At 33.2% G+C, this 26,420-nt stretch overlaps 1 protein-coding gene across 6 annotated transcripts; it reads right to left on the bottom strand.

The window, feature by feature from the left end:
- Positions 1-1,372: 1,372 nt before the first annotated feature.
- On the bottom strand, positions 1,373-26,105 carry LOC134259507 (myb-like protein X). Of its 6 annotated transcripts, XM_062742086.1 has the most exons (9): positions 26,009-26,105; positions 25,489-25,548; positions 12,154-12,274; positions 9,593-9,867; positions 7,708-7,809; positions 6,658-6,819; positions 4,310-5,065; positions 2,659-2,767; positions 1,373-2,467 (listed from the first exon to the last, which is right to left on the bottom strand). In XM_062742086.1, the coding sequence occupies exons 3-8, from the start codon at positions 12,249-12,251 to the stop codon at positions 2,664-2,666; spliced, it is 1,497 nt and encodes a 498-aa protein (XP_062598070.1). In that variant the 5' UTR covers positions 12,252-12,274; positions 25,489-25,548; positions 26,009-26,105; the 3' UTR covers positions 1,373-2,467; positions 2,659-2,663. The 6 variants fall into 6 exon arrangements, with proteins under 6 accessions (XP_062598070.1, XP_062598072.1, XP_062598069.1 ...); XM_062742088.1 differs by lacking the exon at positions 25,489-25,548 and having other exon boundaries at positions 26,009-26,099; XM_062742085.1 differs by lacking the exon at positions 26,009-26,105 and having other exon boundaries at positions 25,489-25,974.
- Positions 26,106-26,420: the final 315 nt, after the last annotated feature.

Genomic DNA, 26,420 nt, shown 5'->3' with positions numbered 1-26,420 from the left:
ATTTTATTTTCAATATCGAAGAAAAAGCAGATCCTGTTTTATTCGTGTGTCTCCATATTTGATTTAACCCAGTTTTCAAAGTGACTAGACATATTCTTTAACAGGTAAAACACACAACCTCAATGTTTGCATATTGTATAACTTATATACCGTGGCCATGTCTTTAGTTAAAAAGATTTCTATTAATTTCCCAAGGAGTCCATATCACCTCTTTTAGACCAACCTTGAATATGTTCTTCCTGAGAATGTTAATATGACGTATCATGGGCTTGTTGATCTTGCAATGACAATTTTTAGAGATTTCTTTTTCATATTGCAATTCTTCAATTGCACTTCATGAGAATATTTTTGGGCGAGGTTTTCACATGTCAAACTTTGCAAACCTGTCTGGGTCCGACCAGAGGCCATTTTTTCAATAATTTTAAATCCACGCTGCCCGAGCATGCTTACATTTGGATCCAATAGTTTTTGAGTTCAAAGCATGAACCATGAATGAAGGGTAGGGCAGGGCTGATGCACAACAAGTAGTCAAAGTTCTATATGGGAATATGCAGGTGTAGTAGTTAAGGCACATTTGCGTAAAGTGCATTGAAGGCCTCAAATAGTGGAACGATCTGACAAAACTTTGATGGACTAGCCAAAGAGTATAGAAGATAATTTTGGGAAATCCAGGTACATGTATTTAGAAGATATTTCATTGATCTGTTGATTGTTTTTATGTCCCTTTCGAGAATTTTTCACTCATATAGAGACGTCACAATATACCAGTGAAGGGCTTTAAATCTTGACGGTCAGGAGGTTAGATGCAGTAATTAACCATTAAATCAGCAAAAAAAATACGTTAAGAGAGGAGGGCCAAGTTTTAAGCACCTGTGTCAAGTATCCTATACACAAGGAAAATGATACTTTGACTCCCTGTTGTTGCCCGGCCCTGTCCTCCCCCGGGGTTCATGCTTTCAAGAAATCTGAATCGACAATAGCTAGGGATTCTTCTGCATTTATATGACAAATAAGCTGCTCTGGAGAAGATTTTTAAAAGATTGTTCCTGCTTTTTCCTATGATTTTAAACTAAAGCCAGGAAAGAAAGAGGAGAGGAGGGGGGTATAAGCTAAGAGCATATAACTATTCAGTCTTTTAAAATACCCTTGCAATAGAATATAGTGGTAACTAACAGTTGTCAGGCTCAAAATCCACTGAAAGCATATAAATCGGGAGCAGAATAAACGCGGACGACGTCTAAATACATCAGAGGAGGGATCCGGTGCCAACTTGGCAACTGAACATAGTAGATGTATTCACGCACAGTCGGCGCAATCACATAAGGGTCTATAGCATAGTTCATATCCTCGATAAAAACAACGATATTTTTTTTTTCCATTTAGATCTCTTTATTACAAAATAAATACAAATATGGCATACTACATTCTTTTTGTTGGATATATAAAAATTGATACAAATCGAATATGAAAATACAAGTACACGAAATTATTGTGGCAATTTTTAAAGTTTATATTTAAGATCAACAGTTAAACAGTTTCAGTTGATTCCATGAACAAAAATTGGAGAGATGCACTCTACACTTTTTTTTGTTAGTATCTTGTTCATTAGTTCTCATCTGGATTACGTAATCATAATTATGACATAAACTGCTGATTAAGATGCTGACTTAACCTTATCAGATGCATACGCTCACTGAATCTTGCATTAACAATTTTTGAAAGAATAAAAAATAATATGTATATTATAATGAAAAAAGATGATTTGCACTAAAATCATACGTAAAAATAGAATGAAATGTTTACCATTATCCATTTGGAGTATATTAAGAAATGTTCACCATTATCAATTTGGAGTACAATAAAACAAAGCAAAAATTCAAAAATTGCATACAAAAAGATCATACAAACAAACACACATCACACATTAAAAATACGATAAATCACCCTTTCAACACAAGAAACCATCCTTCTCAAAACGACCGGACGTGCTGAGAAGAAAAACTAGTATATATATACGTTCAATTTTGATTTTTGTTCTTTGAGTATTCTATAAGGAAGAATCAACCATACATATCAACAACAAGCATAAGATTTAACAGGCTAAGCTCAATTCCAGTATAACTGAAATAAGTTTTAATTTTGCACTCATTATTAGCTGCTAAGAGAATATCAAACTCCATTATATTCTGCATGATATGAATTTGTTTATGATTGGTTTTTGTGTCAAGAAAAATATCATAAAAAGACAAGAAACTTGCAATCTTGTTTGGCACAGGATTTGTATATCATAAAATATAAACAAATTCATTGCGTTTCTCTTTGTAGAAATTCATGTTCATTGTTTCTAAATTTGCACAATTCTTCAGCTTTCCTTGCACATTCTATAATCTGCAATTTGCAGATGGTCATCCTTCACATGGCCAAAAAACGTTCACTCACATATGAGAATTGCATCATGATGACTTTGCTACAAAGATAAGGAAACATTGAATGTTTACACTCAAAATCAAAAAATGAAAGCAAACATTTAACAATTTTGAATGATACAAAAATAATAATATGAAATGAGTATATGCAATAAGTGTTTTGGTTCTATTTTATATTTTCTTTCTATGGTTTCGTGTGAATGCCGTAGTCATTTGAGGCTGATTTTCTTACCTGTGCTACAGAGGTACGGGGGAGTGAGATCGACTTCCTAGGTAGTCTGTCCCCTCATCGTCCGACAGGTAATTATTCAAAAAATCAAAGGCAGCCGACACTTGTTTACCTATAAACGTAAGTAAATACTACTTGTCACTTATTCCATTTCTTTTGATAACCATTAGTTTTAAGCCAGTTAACGAAACAAAAATAAGCAAAAAAAGATGTTTAAAAATCGTTCGTAGTACAATCTAAAATACAGCAAATGCTTTAAAAAAGAACTTATCCTTGAAAAACTTTTTAAAAGAATTTTGTTACAGTTGTGTTTGTAAGTACACTGCAAAAGAATTTGAAGTAGATACTAGATGATTATCTAGTTCAAATTCTTTTGTATTTTGTCTGTTCATTTTTAAAATTGACCTATCTTGAAATATGCTTATAAAACCCACTGTTTAGATATGACAGAAAAAATGCCATTATTGTAAATATCCATGAAAAACAGAGTGGATCTTCTAAAAAAACTTCTCGCCCACACAATTCTTGTATATGAAAAAACCCTTCTTTCTCTATTGTTCGTACACAATAAAATCTAATAAAAAGAAGTTCACACTACACAACTATACCATCTTCCTGAATATATAAAATATTGTTGGATTTGCATAAAAATTAAGTGTGTACACAAACAGGTACATAACCCACTTTCCGGTAATGCGTGTATATTGTTTACTGTTACATGTAGAATTCCCCCTAAATTCTGGAGTTCCTCTTCCTCTTGAATCTTTAAGCATCGTTTTAGACGAAGTCAAGTGTACTTGCTAGCTATATTGAGAACGACTATAATTTATACATGTGCAAGCTACATCTTTTTGTGGCTATAGATGCAAAGGTTTGTCACTTTTTGCGTGCACATATTTGAAATGTTTACTAGCATCTTATGTTTATCAATCTTATGTAGTAAAGGTGCCTCATCCTCTTCATTTTAAACACGACTTGCATGTCCTGTTCTACACAGAAAACTAATATGGATAACTTTACTTTTTTTTACCAAACTTTGTTTAAAAAAAACCATCTGAGATAGATTTTCTTTCCCTCAAGAAACTCAGGGAGTAATAAATAAACAAAACGTTCTTTAGGTTCAATTCAGTTCCCCCTTCTTATTGATGGCCTCGTTTTCTCTTTTATGTCTTTTTTCACAAGGATGATTTGTAAATATACATATTTTTTCAAGAAATCAAAAGTGTAAAACTACTAAACTAAGTATCTTCTGCAGTCATCCTGATTAGGGGACTTATAAAGAGGATAAGTAAAAACCACAATCACTGTGTTCCGGAGTAATGTTGAGGGATTAACAAGGAAATCTAGGGTGAATTTGTTGACTACATAAACCCTCTCAACTGTTTCTTAAAACATTATTTACACCAAGATATGAAGAGGGCATCGATCCCCATTCATGATTACCCCCCCCCCCAAAAAAAAAAGTTTTCATCATGTGAAAAAATCTCGAGTGGACGTAAAACAACAATAAAGCTACAATTATAATAACTTCCGAGTCATCAGTGAAGTAGAGAGCATAATCTAACAAAACCATTGAAAATTAATGCAAACAAACTGTTTTTGACAGACTATAAAATAGGGATTTGTTCATTCATTCTCTACCATGAAGACTTACCGTCAGTATTGCTGTCCGATCTTTCTTTCCTACCCCTAGTGGGAGTCCGAGAAGACAGGGGACCTTCATCACTGAACACCGGGTTGTCGTGACCAGTCTTCTCATACATATCTGGAGTTACTTTCACACTGACAAATGTGCTTTCATTTAGTTTATTCCTCATGTTCCCTTGTCTCTCTCTAGAATTCTCCCTGTCCCTCTGTATATGTCCACTGTATTCATAACGTTTCACTTCAACGTCTTCGTCATCACTATCCTTCGGCAAGTTTAGCTTTAATTCCTCCTTGTTATTATTCCACTGAGTTGTTATGGGTTGACTGTCTACGGTGTCTTTTGATTTCTCTTGCATTGCTCTCAGTTTAGCACTGTCTGTCTGAGAGAGTTCTTGTTCGTTCACTTCCGGTTTTGTCTCCTTATCGTCTCTGACACCATTCATGTTCTCTTTCATCTCACGTTGTTTATGATCACGTGACTGCCTTTCGTGAATCTCTACGGAAGCTGTTCGAGGCACACGACCTTCCAGAGACCCTTTCTTCCTTCGGTCACTCTCTTCCCTTTTTTCCTTGTTGGAGGGACGATGCTCAAGATCGTAAGGAGAATCGTACTTCCGTTCACGTTTTTTACGTTTGGTTCCTGTCAAATCGCTGTGTGTTCTTTGTACCTTCTTCCCACGTTTCCGATCATCAAACATATCCCGGTAGGGATCGTAGATGTGATCAGAATCGTCCGGATATTCCACCAGAACTGCCCGAGAATCTGTAAGAAATCCACATCATGAAACTCACAATTTAAACAGTGCAAGCTACACGTGTCAGGAAGTGGACAATTGCATATTACCAAAACAGACATGCACCATTACGTAGATGCAAAACAATGTTTATATACTAGTGGTGACGCATTTCGCAAAAAAAAAATATATGATATGAATAATTCATTTTGCAATTGACTTCCTAAGTGCGATTAATCATGCAATTTACTGAACTTAGCTTACCACACAAATAAATTTACAATCTCTTCATTATAATTAGCGTACTATCGAATTAAGTATTTGCAACAACCACTTTTTTTAGATTAACGATTGTACGGAAATCGTGAACTCTGTGTTTTTGGCCTGCTGTAGTTTTCACATCCGTTAACAACCTCTTGACTATATGTCCCTGACTTATAATTATGATGTTTCATCTGCCTTTACTTGAATGAAAACTACATGTTCAGAGAGTCAAAAAGTGGAAATTGTTGACAAGTGGTCTGTTGTGTTAAACTTCCATTCAAATGAACTGACTTTCATACTTTTAGAATAAGTGTCTCTTGCATTTTCATTCTTTTTTTTTATATCAATACCAGTTATTTTGCATTTCTTGTTTTTTGAATCTGACATTAATTATGATTTCAAATATATGTATTATCTGTTATCAAACTATGAATTTTTTCTTCCAAAACCATTTGATCTCTATTTCTGAATACTAGTAGATGAAGTTTTGGAAGCCCTAAACACTCTTTAGGAAGAGTTTTTAGACAAAAGGGTGACTCGTTTTTTGATGTAAAATAGAAAACATGTAAATCAAAATCTATAGGAAATGGTACAATCTGAAATAGTTTGAAGTATTCTGAACATCTGATTTGACCAAGACAAAGTAAATCATAATTTGCGTGGATTTCTACGATGAAAATAAACAGCTGTTAATTTTTTTTTGCCACTTGTGCTTGATTGGTTTTAACAATCTACCTAGGTACCTAATGTTGAAAGTGAACTAGATAAATTCAATATATACAATTATTTGTGATATAATTTTTTCAGAGATTAATTTAACATTTTCATTAGTGTTCAGAGCTTCCTTTTTAAACACTCAATTAAAAAACAACAAAAACACGTTAGATTATGTTACATCAAACCAGAGCAAAAAAGTTAAATGAAAATGAAAAAAAAATACCAACACAGCATTAAACTTACAGAATGTCCTCAATGGAAGAAGATCTTTTTTAAAAAGTAAAATTATATTACTTCTTTAAATATTTTTTTCATATAAAAATTCTTACTTACTTCTCACATGATTTGTGTTTCTCAAAGTAATTTAAGTGTCTAAATGTATATAAAGATTAAAAGTGGAAACAAGTTTTTATATGACGTATAAGTGTTTAATTCAATAATGCTTACATAAAGGCTATTTATTGAATAAATGCTCGTTATTCCTCCTAACTATAAGCACACGAAATATGTTTGAATTGCTAGCTTGAAGTAAGATGGATATTATTATATAAATAAATTTTATTATTTATATATGTGTATACTAATTATTTATATATTTATGCTTTTATAAAAAAAAATGTAAGTCTTTCAAGTAACACACCTCGAACACCACCGTATCCACTGGATGGATAGCCAGCATAGGGTGATGGCGGATACAGCTCCATATAGCTGTTACTGCGAGGAAGACGGCCGTACGGTTCATAGGACGAGGTCACTTGTTGACTGTGATAAATCTGTGGATTTCCCTGATATACCATATAGGCTAAAAAAGTGGAATAAGAAAGACATAAAAGTTTTAATATTACTAGGTGTTTTTTTCTTAATCAATTGTCTATGTGAGATCATACAAGGAACTCAGATATTTTCCCATTTATAATAAATTAAGTCATTTCCAATGACAGCAAAATCAGAAAATTGTATTTCATCTAAAATATAACATGTATATTTAATCTAAAATCGTTATATGTAATACAAGTATGATGACATAACCTTACCAATAACAACCACAACTAACACAGGTGCAATTCATATCATATTCAACTCCAGTATATAATATTCATCTACCCGAGACACAAGAGGATGACTAAGATATAACTACCCACAAACATTTGTATAAATATATTGGGTGAGTAACAAGTGCAAATCATGCAAACACGTACGGTTTTAATTGTACATTTTTATGAACAACAATAAATTGCAAATTTGTCTATCTGAAAATTACAAGTCTAAAGATTATCTACTCGAATGTGATTTCAATTCACTTAAAATTTTGAATAAAGAAGCTTTATAATTATCATTATAAAAGATGTGAAAACTCTTATTATATTAAATCGTGATGTATGTGCAAAATGGCAAAGAAGGTTGTGAAGCATTAAAAAAATACTTAAACTAATCACAATCTTCTAACACTTTCTACAATAAAACTCGAAAAATGAAACAAAAACGATTAATTTTTTGCACATTAAATATGCATCATCTTTAAAAAGCGATTTCAAGATGGCGTTACTTGCTGTTGTGAAATTTGATAAGGGTATACACATATAAATAAAGTTTTCGATGCAAAAAAAATGCATCAATGTGTTCAAACAAAGCAGCTGAAACCAATGACTATAAATACATTTTCCATGCAGCTAGTCTGTTGAGTACATACGATGATAAAAATTGTAGCTGTCATAATACGGGTATCGTTGTAGCGAGCCACTTCGGATCTCTCGGTCTTTATAGTTGTGTCTGTACAGCTGTCGATTGTAACCTGTTTTGGTTTTCCATAAATAAGAATATAGTGTCCTCATTCTGCATATAATAAGTCGATTATCTCTGTGTGGTAGAAAAATATTCGACCTTCTTTCCAAGTCAAATATTTCTACATTTACATGAAGATCTCAATGAAATAAGCCCTAAAGGCGATTATATTTTGATACATTTTTAACTTTTGATTATTAGTGTAGGTGTCATATGCAGTATATTAAATGTGTTAGAAAAAATAATAAGCTTACAGTTAAGGACGTTACAAGACACTTGAACATGGCATATGAAAGACTTTTTGACAACGTGGTTTTTATGCATAAATACGAGAATATTTTGAAGGCATTCATCAATCTCTTTATTCATCGAAACACAAGAGCTCAAGAGAACTGTTCATACTAACGTCTATTATAAAAACAAAATAAAAAAAGCTAACGCTCCATTACTTTGTATGAATTCATAAATCAAGAAAATTGATCCAAAACGGAGAAAAAGGCAGTAAATAAATTCTTTTGAATAGAAAATTATCACATTCTATTCATCAACGACTTTTTAAATGGATTAAGTATTGTCAGTATGGTTATAATGTCAGATATATGTAGCGTGAGAAAATGTAATGCTTGCATAATACATTGACACGTACAATAAGGCGATTTCTTATTTAGCTTATATACCTAAAAGGTAATTAAATGTAATCAGAATCATGTATTTACATTTGAAAAAAGTTAAATATCACAAATCTATCACTTATTCCATTTTCAAAGTTCTAGTGAATTCGATATAACAATAATCATTCAAATTAAAACAACTTGTTCCAATTTTACAAGCTACATGTATTTTGATTTATGAATTACGTATGCAAATTCATGTAAACTATAAATGATGGATTTAGCTTTCGTTTGATTTATGCGGTTTTTTATTCATCTTTATTTTTGAATATTTATTACATATCATATTTTAAGATTATTGGTATTTATGAATTCTTTGTAATTTATGAGCATGAAAATTTACTGCCATTTATAATACAAGTATTTGAAATAATAAATATACTTAGTTTGCCTATCAACTTCTTTTATTTATTTATTTTGCACAAACTAAAAACTGCTTCTCGTTATTTGATACCTAAAAAGAAATATCCAAGGAGATTTCTCTGCATTAAGAGAGAAATCAGACTTATAAATAGGAAAATATTACTCTAGTTCTTGTGATTTGGAAGAAGGAATAAAAGTACACAGTGCACTTCCAATTATATTAAGGGAACACAGTATAGCGATAAAATCTTTTCTTCTCACGATGGACAATGTTGGTACCTAACACAGTGTCTTAAGTTGACCTGTTACGTTGGTAATGGGACATTGAATGATAGGTATCAGGGCGTGTGGGGTCAGTTGATGTCCGTAACAAGTTGTAAGGGTAATATAGCGTGACATACTTATGTCACAAAGGTAAGGAAAAACAGAAGAATAGTGAGAGAAAAAGTACAATCAGAAATTGTGTATTTTATAGTATTATAAATGGTAGACTACATTCAGCATTGTACTATTGCAAATCTATGCAAAGGTCGAAGGGAGCTGCTGAGGTATATTCCAGCATCAGATATACATATAAAATACATACTTGTAAGATTTACAATGTAGCTATATCATTTGTTAAAGTTTTTCTGTGAAGCATTTAAATAGAACAGCACTGTTAATCAAGAAATTAACTTCGGATTATGTAAGGACAGATGCGCACAGACAGTAGATATTAATTTTTTTTTAGATATTAAATTTCCCCATTTTATGACTTACGTGGTGACAGTCTGTCCTCCGATATGGCTCGCTGAACAGACGGTTGATGCCTTCTCTGGTTGTCGTTATAATACATCTGGGGCTTCCCTGGGGTGTACATGGAGGGTGCCCCCATCCACAGACCATTACTCCCCACCTTCGGTAGTCTGGGGTCAGGGGGAGGCTCCATCCGCGGGTCCATTCCGTTGCCATATTTACTGTTCCTGCTTAGGCTTGTGTCCTGACTAATGCTGTTCGGTAGTCGACGATGTTTTTCCTCGTGTTCTCTTCTTTTACTTAAATAAGAAAGAAAATATGTTTCGTTAAAAAAAAATATTTTTTTTTTTTTCATATATTTAAATTTTATAGGGAGAATCTTCTTTATGCAATGAGGGTGAGGATATCGATCTTCCCGATGAATTATGATTCTAGCATTAAACATTAAAATTACTCATAATATCTATTTCATAGTGGTGTTGGATAAATAAAGATTAACATCAACAAACGCTGTTAATTCAATATCTATTGTGTCATCTTTAAGGACTGTGGATTCTTGCTGATTTTATCATTCGTAAGGAGTTCAACAAGGGGCAACGCTATGGCTGTAATTATTCACAGTAATATGTAACAAATCAGGCGTTTGTGTTTGCCACAATCTTGTTCCTTTGGGCTACGACCATCTCGGCTGAACAAATTTGATTATCATCCATTTGAAAAACTAGAAGCCTTGCTTTTTAGCGATATTCATCTGAAACTTATACGTACATTGCTACAAATACGTTACCGGAGGGGAATTGTGTTTAAGTTGAGTGATACATGCATATACTAGAAAAAAATGTCATAACAAACTAGAAAAGTTTTCTGAGATTTTAATAGATTCATTATTTGCTTTTAAAGGTCTTTTTAGAATAGATACATATGATGGTTGCAGTTTTTATTGTCAAAATCTAATGCATGCATGCTTATCCATTTAGACTCCGTATTGCAAAGCTCTTTCGTCTTCTTTCTTTTCACTCCATCACTACTATACTTTATTACCATTTTAACAGCAACAGATTAAGCAATAGGAAGGCTGTCGCCATAAATTTGTCATGAGATTCTAAATGTACACTTAACATAATTAATGTTGTGTTATTCAAAAATGTGGAAAAGGTTATGAATAAGACAGTGTCTTGAACCTTAATATACGGCAGACTTAACATGTCACAGTAGATGTGTGTAGAGCATGTTGTTATACTTTTGAATAATTGGACAAGAAAATTACTAACCAGAAACCAGTTTATTCTCATCAATTACACATACATGTACTTGTAAACAAATATTTTTAGAATTAAAATTGCAATAGTTGTTCTTAAAAATTATTCCAGCGGTATCTCATTTAAAAAAATCACCGATAGAGAGAATTTATTATAAGGTCATAGTTTCTATTGACTATTCAGTAAGATTTGTGGTATTATAAGCCATGCAAGACTGACAAACCAGATAAAGACAATTGGGTTAAAGAATTCTAGATAGGGCCATTTTCATTCTTTTGTTCAGGACCAGGCTTACTAACGCACAAGAGTTTACTTTTCAAATTTTACATAAAGTGATATAATGTGAAGATTTTAAAATGCATTTTTAAACAGAAATCAATTAACCTCTAGATGCTTTATCGGCAGTCATTTAGAACTAATCCAATGAATACATTGAGCCATTTTTAGACATACGTCAGTAGTTTCCATTTTGAGGTGAGGTGTGGAACTATTTCTCAGCTAATTTGGAAATTATGTTTGATTAGAGCTGTATTGGTCATAGTTATCTTATTAACTACTGTTAGTATATAAAATTATTGATACTAATCTCATCTAATATTTATCCAATGAATTTCTATTATAGACAAAAATACTAAGTAATATGAAAAATTACATTATAAATCAAATGATACCGGTAACAATAGGGTGCATTGAACCTTAAACTTCAGAATGTCATAAAAATTAATAAAACTGCATGTTTCTTTTTCTCTCAATTTTGATTGCATTGTTAATTTTATAAACTTTGATTCCTTTCCTTAACTTCCCTTCAGATTTTAGCACATTCAAGAAAGCTTTCTTAACATGATGGTGTCTCTCGTAAATGTTTCCTGAATGAATTCATTACCTTGCAATGTTTTCAAAAATGTATTCAATGAAGCAAAATCAAGCAGAAAGAACAGAAAAACTGCGGAAACTTGAATGTCATAAAGTTTGGGTTTATAGGATGCCATTAAACAAAAATTCACAAGACATGTCGTAAATTTTGTATTTATTGCCATTCGATAAATTCAAAATTAAGAACTTGCAAACGGATAAAAGAAAAGCTTATATGGATAAAATATTCAAAATAAAGTTTTAATTAAAATAAGTAGTATTCCATTTTTAAAAAAAATGAATTAGTTAATAGGATTACAATATCATAGAAGAGTATTCGTACGAGTACAGCTCGTTGCATAGCTCGCGATTCAGGGATCCTGAGTCAACACGTTGCCTTTGGACCCAGGACCCCGGTCGGCATTGTGGCGAGGATGAACTCTTTGAAGCAATGCTTTGCTGTCATGTACTTACCCACAAGCACAGTAGATGATAACAGCCAAGACTATCAAAATCACAACTAGCCCTGCCAAAGACCCTCCCACTACGGCAATCAGTCCATTCGTGTCCATGGTTTACTATTATAAGTCTGTCTCTAGAAAAAGAAGAGAAAAGGTTCATTGAAGATAAATAATTGAATGATGTGACGAATTGTGGACATCGTGAACAAATGATCACAGTGTCAGATGCATACATGTATCTGAGAATACCGTGGTAACAGATGTGAGGATACTAAAAAAGAAAAGTTTTGTAACAAAAATCGATACAGTCATAATGAAGCGAAAATGGGAAGAAAATCATTCCTCCCAAAACAGCCGATCATCATTCAGGGAAAAAAATCCTCGGGTATTACACGTTATGTACCAAGATTATCACGCTTTTCACTGTATGTAATTGTTTTAACACTCAATTTATTAGTGTAAGAAATGCTTATGACTAAACATAAAACATCGTCATGGACTGCACGTAGCAGAACCAAACAAGCATGAAGAATGTTGGAATTTTATACCACACACCTTCAGTCTGTCTTTACTTTAACATTTGTAGGCCATTATGGTTACATTTTTTAATTTACAATTCATTGTTATTTTGACGAAAAACCTCGCTAGTGTATGATTGATGTTCTATCGGTTTTATAGGATGTTTTTGCACCTTTCCTATGAAGAGCATACCTGCAATTGATAAGAAATATGCAATTTCTGGCTAAAATCGCCACTCGGAATTTGTTGATAAATTGCTTGTTAGATTAACTTGACGTTCATGGTGTTATGCAGATTTTCTTTGAAACCTGTAAGGGCACTGTAGAAAAACAAAATGCAAATTGTTTCCGGAATAGGGTCGTTATCTTTGTCGCAAGACCGTAAAATTCTTAGAATCACCGTGAGGAAGAATTTGTTTATGTATTTCCATTTTTATATTAAACCTTTGTATCATATTTCTTTCGTTATAGCTTTATGTGCGTAGCCTTTTTTAATCTCTGCAACCGTTTTGGTTCCCTTTTATTTATTTGCAAACAAAAGCTCATATATTTTCTTTAACTAAAAAGCATCCGAAATGATAAATTAAGCCCTATATTGTTTATCGTGAGAAATTTATTACATGGATATATTGCTGAAGTTAAGGGTTTTGCAAATATGGATCCAGTCGACCCCAGTTTTCCATATTGATATTAAGTTTTATCAATACAAGTATAATCGAGATAATATATGGGTAATTCTATTGAACTTCGTAAGAGGTGTGAATTATAAAGCCCTTGGCGTAGGGCTGATTTCAGAAGAGTTCCTTTTCTCCTACAAATAAATTTCTCTTTGATAATATTGTGGCTCATTAAAACCATCAGACAAAAAAGATTCAAATACGGCCTTTACAATTTCTCTTTTTAAGTATTTCTTTCCATTATGAAACAAAATGGGAAATGCGTAATTGATTTTTTTTATTACTAATTTATGTTCGTTGAAAATTATATGTATATTTTCTTAATTGAAATTTTCGATCTTTTTCTCTTTTTTGAAATTTCAATTTCAAAAACTGTTTTGAAAATAAAATTGATAGATGAACCCAATATCGACATGTGAACTGTAAATAAGGAAAGTATATGAGAACTTATGAGGTTAGTTTTTATCTACCCGGGACGGGATGGGCAGTCTACCTGCTCTCCGGGTATTACATACATTTACGTAGAACACGAGTAAACGTAATCAAGGTGTTACACGTATGTTTATAAACGAATTAAGTGGCATATAGAAATAGAGGGACGCTCCTCGTACAAATATTTACATTATTGTTGGTTTAATTTACGACAACTTTGCTACTTTAATGAAAATAAACAAATAAGGAAGATAATGGAAGAGGGACTTTTGGAGAGGCCAACCGCTTAAAGATATAAATCTCACTCAACAGGAGGCCTGATAAAAACGCTCTGAAGTCAATGTGTTGTTAGCACATATATTTTTTGGCATTAATTTATATATGTGTTGTCCTTGCGTAAGCATAATAATCATCTTGTGAATAATTCATGGAAAGGTTTGCTGGTGATTGATAAAAATATATTGTACAGGTTACATACGTGAATGCATTTTTACTAAGAACTTACAAATAGATGAATGAATCTTTCTGAACCTTAAATAATATATACGTATACATTCAGATGTTTTATTTCCAAGGGATTTTCTTTCTTTTCAGAAAAAAGTACAAATATTTACATTTGCACTGAAAGGATATTGATTGTATTTTAATGACAGTCTATCAAAAGCTTGTTGGTCTTGACAAAAAGCGAATACAAAAACATATAATTGTTAAATTAAACACTATCGTTTTCAAGAGGGTTAAGGCTTAATCTTCAATGACCAAAGTCACTGAAGCGACTGGACTAGAAGGTGACCCGCCCGTCCTTTTTTTAATACAGAGGTGAAATGATAAGAAGAGCAAGGTTCAGATCCTTTGAATGTTCTTTAAAATGGATCCAAGAAAGATTAAGGGCATTGTAAAATAAATCAAACGCCTCCATGATACAAATAATTACGAACACCACAAAAGACTGCAAGACATACAATATACCAGTACATACAAGGCTTTCTCATACAGACAGTCGCCCTACACGGCCTATTGAATGACCCAACAAGAATTTCTTTTTTTGCATGACAATAGGCGTGCATTTTGGGACGAGATTTACAACCTTACAGTAATTAAATCCGCAATTAGAGTATTAATTAAATGTAATTAGAAGTTCTCATAGGCCCATTCAGAATTTTACCTTGACTTGTCTCAATATTAAAAATGTCAGTGAGACATGAAAAATTGCTTAAAATGTCATCTTCACTTGCAATGCCATTAACAGACTGATTAAGTAAGAGACATACATTTACAAAAACTGAAAACAGACCACTGGAGTCCCAAACCTATATTACCGTCGTACGGTTTATTGATATGATTTTATCGGTTCAACAGCAATAGCCGTAAAACCCACCCGAAAAAATCTTCCTCAATAAACCAATTACAAAAAATGTTAAATGAGAAAATTGACATGATCGAGGAAGTCTTTTTACATGAAATTACACAGAAATCGAAGGGGAAAAAAATGATGTTGCATGCAATTTACAAAAATAAGCAATCAAAGAAACACAACACAAAAAACTTACATGCTACGCCTATAAGAAACATCGCTCTTCGCTGAATCAAATATTCCTGTTGATGTATATCCCACACACAAAAAAATCGTGTATCTCTAATTTACTCCACCAGAATGACAGATTTACAAGGCAGGTAAATTTCACCTGAAGGGTCACCAAGTCAATTTCACCTACATCCCGAGCCAATAAATTTGCCTTGAAGTTTTTAGTTTCAATCTCGGACTCAACTGCTTAAGCGGACATGCAAAGGATCCTCCAACACCTCTTTAGAGAAGAGTAATTCACCTGGTAACCTCATTCAGAAACATTATCATAGTAAACTAGAATAAGCCATGCGTACCTGAGCAAATCGACGCTTCGCATCGCTGGTGGCTTAACGGGAAGATGGCGCGTTTGGTCGATTCTCTTTATATTTGGACTATATAGTCTAGTCTTTTATGGTGTTTGGGCGTTTATTACACTTTTGAGTATAGGCCATTTAATAAAACTTTTCATTAATCAAATCTGTCCTATTTGATTATTTTTACAATATTACATAATAAAAACATCACAGCAAGTTAACAATACAACGGGTCGATAACCTTTAATATGATAAAGAGCGCTATGTCATGAAATCTTTATTTATTTTTCATCAATATATTGTCCTATTGATGTCACCTTCATACATATTACAATGTAAAATAATCTTCATGAAAACAACATTTATTAGAAATATGACAGGAGAATTCTTAATTAATGTTTCCGATCCTTTAAATATAAAGAAACTAAGATTGATTAAATTTACAAAAAAATATTTATGTGTTCAATATAATGAATAAAAATTATCTTTATAGAGAAAATTTTCTTAACGCAATGTCAAGTAATTCAGTTGGGCTACACGTTAAAAGATTTTGAGAAGAGAGTACCCACACGTTATCATTGTGAAAGTTATTAATACAATAACAATATCAAAACGAATTTTACTGAAACGTCAATGGATCAGAATGCAATATATAGTACAAATAAAACACATTATACTAAAATATCATAAATAGGGATGTCAACGAGTACCCGGTTAACCGGGTACTCGATCGAACGTCCGAGTATCGAATACTAAAATCGGTACTCGGTTACTCGGATGTATATTTTTGAATGTTTCTAAACTCATTTATTAATGCATTAGATCATCGGTTTTAAAACGTAAAATGTTCGTTGCATTTGTACATACAGTACTTAGGGTTTTCTACACCTCTAAATGACCGTTATCGCCCGTGGCAGTGTTTATACAGTAATTATCATGACCAAGCACCTGTTACCTGGATTTTCTCAACTGTCTTCTACCCTTATTTGTTGTTTGCTTTAATGATTTGTTTTTACTGAACATCGTTTATGGTCTATTATGTTTAAATAAATTAGATAATAAATTTTGTCAATTCTCCAAGAAGCCGTAAATTCTCGGGAAAAGAGACAGATGATATTACACGTGCGAACGGATTGTTGATATGGTTATGTTTGATTTCATGCCAATTAATTCAAAATGGTTGAAGGCAAAGGGTTTAAAAAACTGATGTCCATTGTGGCATCAAACAACAACATACCGTCCCATAATACTATAAAATATAGGATCGGAAAAATGTACGAAGATAGTAAATCCGCTCTGTCATAGGAGAACTTGATCAAGTTGATACTGAAGCTCTGACGACTGATCACTTGGACGTCAAACGCAACCAACGAGTTACATTACAATTACGGAGCAGATCTATATTTAAAAAAAACACTGAACCATTTATGATTTTATTCCTTGTTTTTACCAGATAAATAAATTAAACTTTAAAAAAATGTTATATTAATTTCGTCGGGCATGAAGTGCTCATAATTGTTAATCAGATTTACGGGTTTCGGAGAATGCGGTTTATTTCTACAAGAGTTTACAATGTTTTACAGTTTTCAATGTTACCTGTTCATATTTATGAACACTTTTACCGAGTACCCGGGTACTCGATCGGAAAAACGTCCGAGTAACCGAGTAGTAAAAATTGACCGATTTGACATCCCTAATCATAAAATGTTTTTACATATTACTCACTTGTTAAAAAGGGGACCTGTTTTCAATAGATAGACCAAATAAATTGTCGATTTCAATGCACGGTTCCGTTACTTATCTTTGAAGGTTTGCCCTGGCATCAAAATTCCTAGATTGGTTGAATTTTGAATGACCAAGAGAAATATCAATATCGGCCCAACCAAACTAATTCTAGCACCAGTAAAGTTTTAGATATACACACGTACATTCTATAATTAGCAACAGGTCTTTGATTTTTCAAATATGTCCATTCTGGATTTATATACTATGGGTCAATTTTCTCCGCAAATTATTCGTACCAAGAGCATGATTCGTACAGGAAGGTATCAGAACGAAGTGCATTTTTTATGGAAAAATAGTTTGTAAAGTAACCTCGTCTTCATATATATTGTAAGAGCTCATTTTCAGTGCAGGAATATATATTACTTTTGAGCATGCAGCAATTAATAAAGATAGACAAACTATGGAACTATATTACCCAGGAGAAACATACATATAATATCCTCCAGGTATTAGTCGGTGGATCGATAAAAAATAATTAAAGTTTATAGTTCCGTACTGTCTTTGTGACCATTTGTGTTTTGATAGCCCGAACGAATTAATGCATTCACTGCAGAGTACCCCAAGCAGGACGTTTATGCAGCAGTAATAGCAAACGTGACTTTGGGACATATCGTTTTACCAAAAAAATGTAATGAATATACAGTACAATGATTTTGAAAGAAAAATGATACCACACGCGGACAAAATAATAAAATATGGACAAACTGTTTTACTGATTTAAACTCTAACTTTACCCCCAAGGTCAATTTACATTAATATTCTCAAGAGAAATTTGACACTTATTCTAAAAGTTATCTGACGTGATTGAACTTTATCCTTTATTAAGTTTTGAAGGACAACAGCGAACTTAAGGACAACAACGATCCAAGCCAAGGAAATGTATTCAAAAGACGATTTGTAGCCGGAGGGAAACAAACCAAATAGCTATTTGTAATATGTCTTCTTTTATACTTCAATATTTTGACAAGTTAGTCACATGTTTTGATAAGTTTAAACAAAAATTAATCATCTGTGTCTACTGTCTATAGACCTTGTGTAAAGGGTCTTGACATTTAAATAAAATATTTTTCAAATATGAAAGAAACCAATACGCTTCCGGTTTTCACAGCACCGGATATTACACGCAATATCTACTAATTCAACAAGTCTAACAAACGAGCACTCCGATTGGATACCTGACGTAAATGAGGATTTTGTAGTAAAGGTTCAAATCGCCTAAAATGTCCATAACAGGGGACCCTACACATTGCATACTTCTGAGATCGCTTGAGTCCAAGGCATGCTTTCGTCCAGAATCAAGTTGGGTTAAAGAAACTACCAGAGTTTCTAGTATTTGATAACTTACACAAATATTTAAGACAATAATGAATTATCTTTCAATACATTCATTGAACTCATGTTTCTCCTAAGATCAATATAATAACTACTGTTATACTCGTCTGTAACTTTTAATGCATATTTTATATGTAACGTCAACTGAAGCAAAATTGTTCTCTCGTAAAAGATCTTGCATTCAGGAAAGCATTTTTCTAATGACATCTAAATTTTTTTTCGTTTCTGAAACTGTACGCTAGCAGAAATTACATCGTTTTTATTGTCGCTATGGCGAAGAGATGAAAAAGGATGAAACACAAGAAGAGAAGGACCCCGCCTGTAACATATGTTTATACCTTTGTAGATCTGCAGAGTCATCGTGGATAGAAATCGAGCATTTATTCATTAAGGAAGTAATCAATACTGCAGATCGGGTGCACTGCACAATAAAACTCCGAACTCAAAGGTCTTGCCTTTTCTGTTCTCAAATTGCGCAATTGCAGATTAGGTATGGATTTTTAAACAATAGATTTGTTCATCATAGTTCATAAAAGTTATAAATATTCACGTTTGCCTTTTTTTACCTTAAAAATCAATTCATCAGTAGGAAAATGGTTTGAAAAGAACTAAATCTATAACAAATCCTCATAAATTTCTCACTGTCTGCTTTCTACCCCGTTGGTCCTAGACCGTTTCTACACCGACAATTCAGCCTCGAGCGATGAATAAAAATCGATCTTGTCCATAAAAACTATACCTTGTTTATGTTAAGGGTGTGGTTGATAATTATACGTCATCCGATCAGCCCTGACAAATTAATAGGTTTTCAAATGATGTTTTAAAATATTTATCTTTGTCCCATTTTCCTTTTATGCTTTGAATGTGAAGATAACTAAAAGCCTCCTATCTCATAAATCTAGAAAACAAAATGAAATGTGGACAGAACAAAAACCCGGACCCTGGAAACACCAAATAGGGGTTCATACGACCATTAGATCAGCAATGTCGTCTATCCATACAATTCTACAACATTGTTTATACTCAGAACATTTTTATCTCAAAAACATGATTTCCGATCTTTTAGTACCAATATATTTCAAATTCATTGAATGCAATTTACATTTGTAGGTATACCTCTATTTGATATTTTAAAAATGACTTCAAAGCATGTATACTTTTGTTTTTATGATTGAAAAAACATGATCAAAATGTGATATCTATTCTGCGACATCGCAAGATATTTCATTCCTCTTATATCATTCTAGAAAGTAAACAATCTCACAAACATCAAAGAAATCATCAAATATGTGATTTTACACGTATGGATTTTACGACAAAAAATATCAATTTTCTGATAGATTTTACCTTCATCAAAAGTTAAAGACACTGAGTACTCTAAGTATCTAAACATCTACTTAAAATGCCATTGAACCCAAGAGTTCCAGAACGTATAGCTCGTTTCAACCCAATTCAATTACCTGTTGCTCAACTCTGTCAGGCAAATGATGCCTTAAATGGATAGGGTAGGCGCTCATAATGAGTTCCATAAATTACCGTGTCCTTAATTCCACTTTACCTGGTAATTTTACAGGTCAAATGTCATCTCTGATGGATTCGGCCGTTAGATAATGTCATCGTCCGATAACTGAACTTGCCGCCCCTCCCAGTCAAATTAGTACCTAAGTTCTAAGTGTAAAGAGGAATAGATGATTCTATCACCAATGTTTTAACCGGCATCTCTAGAAATCATCATTCTCATTGGAAGAGCTTTATGACATTTTGATCTTGATCAATGACAAATGTTTGGTAAAACCGGTATTATTGTTGTCAGAAGAAAATTATACCATTAACATTCAACTTAATTTTCAACTATAACAAAAGATTGCCCAAATATTGAATAATCTTTGAATAAAGATAGGACAGGGGTTTCGAAATTATAATACATTTTCAATGTTATTCTATGATTCATTCTTCAAATATGGAAAAAATGTTTTGAGTTTTAAAAGTTTATGCAAAATATTGCGATATAAAGTTTCTCATTCATTCATTAGTTTAATCCTAAATAAAGTAGTCCATATTATGCAACTTAGGAATGGTTAACATAATCATCCAATAGGTTTAACTACAATGAATGTTTATATCTCTCATTCAGGCTTAAACGCGTCTAGATTTACTATCATTATATATATTAATACAAGGTAAATGAGTTTAATTCTTTGTCCAGATATGACTGATCCAGTATTTTTAAGCCTTTCCTATTCAATTATGATTACCACAGAGGATTTGTACAAGTAAATGCAGTTTTAATAACAAACTTAGGCCGGTTGTTTCCCATTGAGTCTAATCTGTCCTTTCGCGGTCCCTTTTCTCTCTTATTTCAATATAGTACCTATGATCTTCAACTTTTCAAAGGCGTTTACTACAAATATATCAACCCAACCCCCAACTTCTACAAATAAAAAAGAAGAAAATTTGGGGATTTCGCCTTAACTTAATAAAAAGAAAATAAACCTACAGGAAACATTTTTCCATATAAGCAATGTTTGTAGGAAATTCTGTGTAAAGATAATGTATGTTTACAACGATACATCAACACTAAATTTTCATAAACCAATCACCATCGATATTGTACCAAATCATTTAAACATTTCATCAAAAACAAGAGGCCCATAAAAATGGCTTTTTATTGTAAAGTTTAAATCCAAAAGTAGTCCCATGACCAATCTTGGATTTGCTATTTTTTAGAAAATGATTGAGAAGAAGATTTTTAAAGAATTTTCCTATACATTTCTATGTAAAACTTTGGTCGGCCATTTTGGCCCCGCCCTACCCCCGGGGGTCATGACTTGAACAAACTTGAATCTACACTACCTGAGCATGCTTCCATATATATATGATGAATTATGGCTTTGTCATTCTTGAGAAGAAGATTTTTAAAGAATTTTCCTATATATTTCTATGTAAAACATTGGTCTGCCATTTTGGCCCCGCCCTACCCCCAGGGGTCATGATTTGAACAAACTTGAATCTACACTACCTGAGCATGCTTCCATATAAATATGATGAATTATGGCTTTGTCATTCTTGAGAAGAAGATTTTTAAAGAATTTTCCTATATATTTCTATGCAAAACTTTGGTCGGCCATTTTGGCCCCGCCCTACCCCCGGGGGTCATGATTTGAACAAACTTGAATCTACACTACCTGAGCATGCTTCCATAAATATATGATGAATTATGGCTTTTTCATTCTTGAGAAGAAGATATTTAAAGAATTTTCCTATATATTTCTATGTAAAACTTTGGTCGGCCATTTTGGCCCCGCCCTACCCCCAGGGGTCATGATTTGAACAAACTTGAATCTACACTACCTGAGCATGCTTCCATATAAATATGATGAATTATGGCTTTGTCATTCTTGAGAAGAAGATTTTTAAAGAATTTTCCTATATATTTCTATGTAAAACTTTGGTCGGCCATTTTGGCCCCGCCCTACCCCCGGGGGTCATGACTTGAACAAACTTGAATCTACACTACCTGAGCATGCTTCCATATATATATGATGAATTATGGCTTTGTCATTCTTGAGAAGAAGATTTTTAAAGAATTTTCCTATATATTTCTATGTAAAACTTTGGTCGGCCATTTTGGCCCCGCCCTACCCCCAGGGGTCATGATTTGAACAAACTTGAATCTACACTACCCGAGCATGCTTCCATATAAATATGATGAATTATGGCTTTGTCATTCTTGAGAAGAAGATTTTTAAAGAATTTTCCTATATATTTCTATGTAAAACTTTGGTCGGCCATTTTGGCCCCGCCCTACCCCTGGGGGTCATGACTTGAACAAACTTGAATCTACACTACCTGAGCATGCTTCCATATATATATGATGAATTATGGCTTTGTCATTCTTGAGAAGAAGATTTTTAAAGAATTTTCCTATATATTTCTATGTAAAACTTTGGTCGGCCATTTTGGCCCCGCCCTACCCCTAGGGGGTCATGATTTGAACAAACTTGAATCTACACTACCTGAGCATGTTTCCATATAAATATGATGAATTATGGCTTTGTCATTCTTGAGAAGAAGATTTTTAAAGAATTTTCCTATATATTTCTATGTAAAACTTTGGTCGGCCATTTTGGCCCCGCCCTACCCCCAGGGGTCATGATTTGAACAAACTTGAATCTACACTACCTGAGGATGCTTCCATATATATATGATCAATTATGGCTTTGTCATTCTTGAGAAGAAGATTTTTAAAGAATTTTCCTATATATTTCTATGTAAAACTTTGGTCGGCCATTTTGGCCCCGCCCTACCCCCAGGGGTCATGATTTGAACAAACTTGAATCTACACTACCTGAGCATGCTTCCATATAAATATGATGAATTATGGCTTTGTCATTCTTGAGAAGAAGATTTTTAAAGAATTTTCCTATATATTTCTATGTAAAACATTGGTCGGCCATGTTGGCCCCGCCCTTACCCGGGGGGTCATGATTTGAACAAACTTGAATCTACACTACATGAGCATGCTCCCATATAAATATGATGAATTATGGCTTTGTCATTCTTGAGAAGAAGATTTTTAAAGAATTTTCCTATATATTTCTATGTAAAACTTTGGTCGGCCATTTTGGCCCCGCCCTACCCCCGGGGGTCATGATTTGAACAAATTTGAATCTACACTACCTGAGGATGTTTCCCCATAAGTTTCATCTTTCCTGGCACAGTGGTTCTTGAGAAGAAGATTTTTAAAATATACTACTAAATTTTCATTAATTCCCAATTATCTCCCCTTGAATAAGGGTGTGGCCCTTCATTTGAACAAACTTGAATCCCCTTCACCCAAGGATACTTTGTGGCAAGTTTGGTTGAAATTGGCCCAGCGGTTCTTGAGAAGAAGTCGAAAATGTGAAAAGTTTACAGACAGACAGACGGACAAACGGACAGACAGACAGACGGACGCCGGACAAAATGTGATCAGAAAAGCTCACTTGAGCCTTCGGCTCAGGTGAGCTAAAAACTTTGTGGTTTATATACTTTTTATTTGTCAAAATATTTTTGCCAAAGTAATGTTTGTTTGCAACAGGGGAGATACCGTTGCCAAATTTATTGTTCTTTGTACTCAGGAAATATCCCGGTGATCTCCCCTTAACTTTATCTGTGTTATATACTTATTGTCATTTAATAAATGACAATTCTCACTCAGTATACATTGTTTGTTATATTTCAACTATTGCGGTAGTCTAGCCAGATCACTAGGGTTACATAAAAAACTTTAAAAAGAATTGATGTACCACAAACGGTTTATAATGTGTGTTTTTTTTTCATAGCAAATTATGCATTCAGTACACGTGAATGAACTAAATATAAAGCTTCAGGAATGTAAATTAAGATACAATACCTTCACTTTCACTTGCTTGCTTTTAATATTGCACTTGAAATTATTGCTTATTTATAACTACGCATTTTTTATTTCTTAATCAAAAGTATTTGTGGTATTTAAGCATAAAAATATACCAATATCGTGAAATAACCGATCAAGTCCGGTATTGGATTGGTAAGGTAAACGAATAATTCAGGTATTCTTCTGCCCTACCTGTCTTTCTTTCATGACAAAGTGTTGATCAGCTGATTTTAACTTTTGTTTAAAAATGACTAAAAGTTTTTCAGTTTTTCTTACAGGGGTGCTGCGCCCACATTCCGAAACATCTAAATCATTTTTTTTGTCATTGTATTCTGAAAATGATCTTTTCCTATTATGTGGAGTATGTAGAGCATAAGACTGATATTGTGCACATAAATAGACGACTGTGCCCCTTCTCAAATTCCTTTAATGCTTCAGGGCCTTTCATAAAACCCAATTTGATACACGACTAATTCTAAAACCGTGATTTTGAAACATGAATTTTGATAGTATTTCGACTATCGCAATAGGGGTACATCCGATGAGGCATTTGAGCCAGAAAGACTGTCGGTTTTAAAGTTACCAACGCTATTAAATATTCCAGAGCCATCAACATTTTTGGTTTAGAATTACAGGTCATGGTCTTTGATTTCATTTTATGGTTGATCTTTTAGCACCAGGAAGAGGATTTAATTTCATAGAAGAGGAAGAAAAAGAATGATTGAATTTTATAATATAAATTAAAACCATGTCAGGGGGTCGTGCATTAAAACACGTTATTAGATTTTCGTGCCATTTCTGAATTACACACGTCAAGGTATCTGATTATGGTACTTGAGTACTTAATTTCAATGTATGGACTAGATATTCATCATGTCCTTGTGAATGTCAGTCCGTTGAAATAGTACTTTGGTACACGCCCTTTATTAAAACATCGAGAATCATATTCTTACCCCATGTGGGTACATATATAAATGATATGTTTATACACCTGTTTAAAACAGGTTCAAAGGGTCAACGACTTAAGTGTAAAATACACGCAAATTTACATCGTTTGAGAACTTTAAATGAAACTGATTTATTACACTATTCACTGATTAAAATAAGAAACCTACATGAACAATATGCATATGTTTATGTTTAATTAGAACACGCATTTACAAGAAATAATCGGATATTAGCAACATTTTACTACAACAAACATTGGAATTTTCGATCGATATTACAAGTTCCCATTGCAAAAGATAATCTGCTTTGCTATTTTTACGCATTGCAATGGAAGAAAAACTCAAATGGGCCAGGAAATCAATTGAAAAGAATCTCACCTTAGGTCAAAGAATCCGCACAACCTTTACAGCAAAAAATCCAATTCCTCTTACAATTTACTGAAAGATTTGAAAAGTCATAAAACACGTTGGCTGCCTTGTCATAAATTAATAATTCATTGATTAAAAACTGTAGTATTGCAAAAGTCCCGCCATATCAAATCACACAACACAGTTACGTCATTTACTCTAAGAAAGGGTTACGTCCAGAGAGAGGCGCGAAGGAAACATGAAATATTCACGGAAATAATCAAATTTAGTCCAAATACTGAGCCACAGAGTGTAATATTCTCGGGGGTACACCCATGACCAAATGTACAAGTTTAAACATCGACCGATTTAAAGCCCCCGGCTCTCATTCTCTCACAGACAGTGTTTTACTGGCATAAAGTGCCATTTAAAACACCCAACAAACCAAGTTCAAATACTAAGAGATATGCGTAAGGTATGGGTATTGGTTCAGTTGATATTGAAACACAGAATGATCGCGGCTGATTTAATTTGTCATGTATTGAGATACCTCGGCTTCTCAGAGTATTTGATCCTTTGACTAAAAATCAAGATTCTTGGCACGGGAAGTCTCGGGTCTTCATGAATCATTAATGTCGGGTGGTTTCTCTCCGAGTAACGAGATAGGAGTGAATGCCTGATCACGGTACAGGGTATATATGAGTAAGACGATGAGGGCCACAGAAGATGTCAAATTTTTATTAAAATGTTATTGTTTTCTCCTTGAATACATAATGCAAAAGCACGCGGAAGCTTATAAAACTTTTATCTTACATGCGCTTGTTTTGGAATAAGTGATACATATGTGCGTGACTCATACAATATCTGTAATATATACCCAGGTAATCTGACACTATGGGAGTATAATAAAGATAATTTTAAGTGCGTTAGCACGTAAACGCCGAAAAGCAAACATTTTCCAG

Source organism: Saccostrea cucullata, unplaced genomic scaffold, assembly GCF_032062105.1.
Source record: "Saccostrea cucullata isolate Sc308-1 unplaced genomic scaffold, CSIRO_AGI_Scuc_v1 ctg1650, whole genome shotgun sequence".
Taxonomy (NCBI): domain Eukaryota; kingdom Metazoa; phylum Mollusca; class Bivalvia; order Ostreida; family Ostreidae; genus Saccostrea; species Saccostrea cuccullata.
The sequence above is the reverse complement of the archived record's forward strand: the minus strand, read 5'-3'. Positions and strand labels throughout refer to the sequence as shown.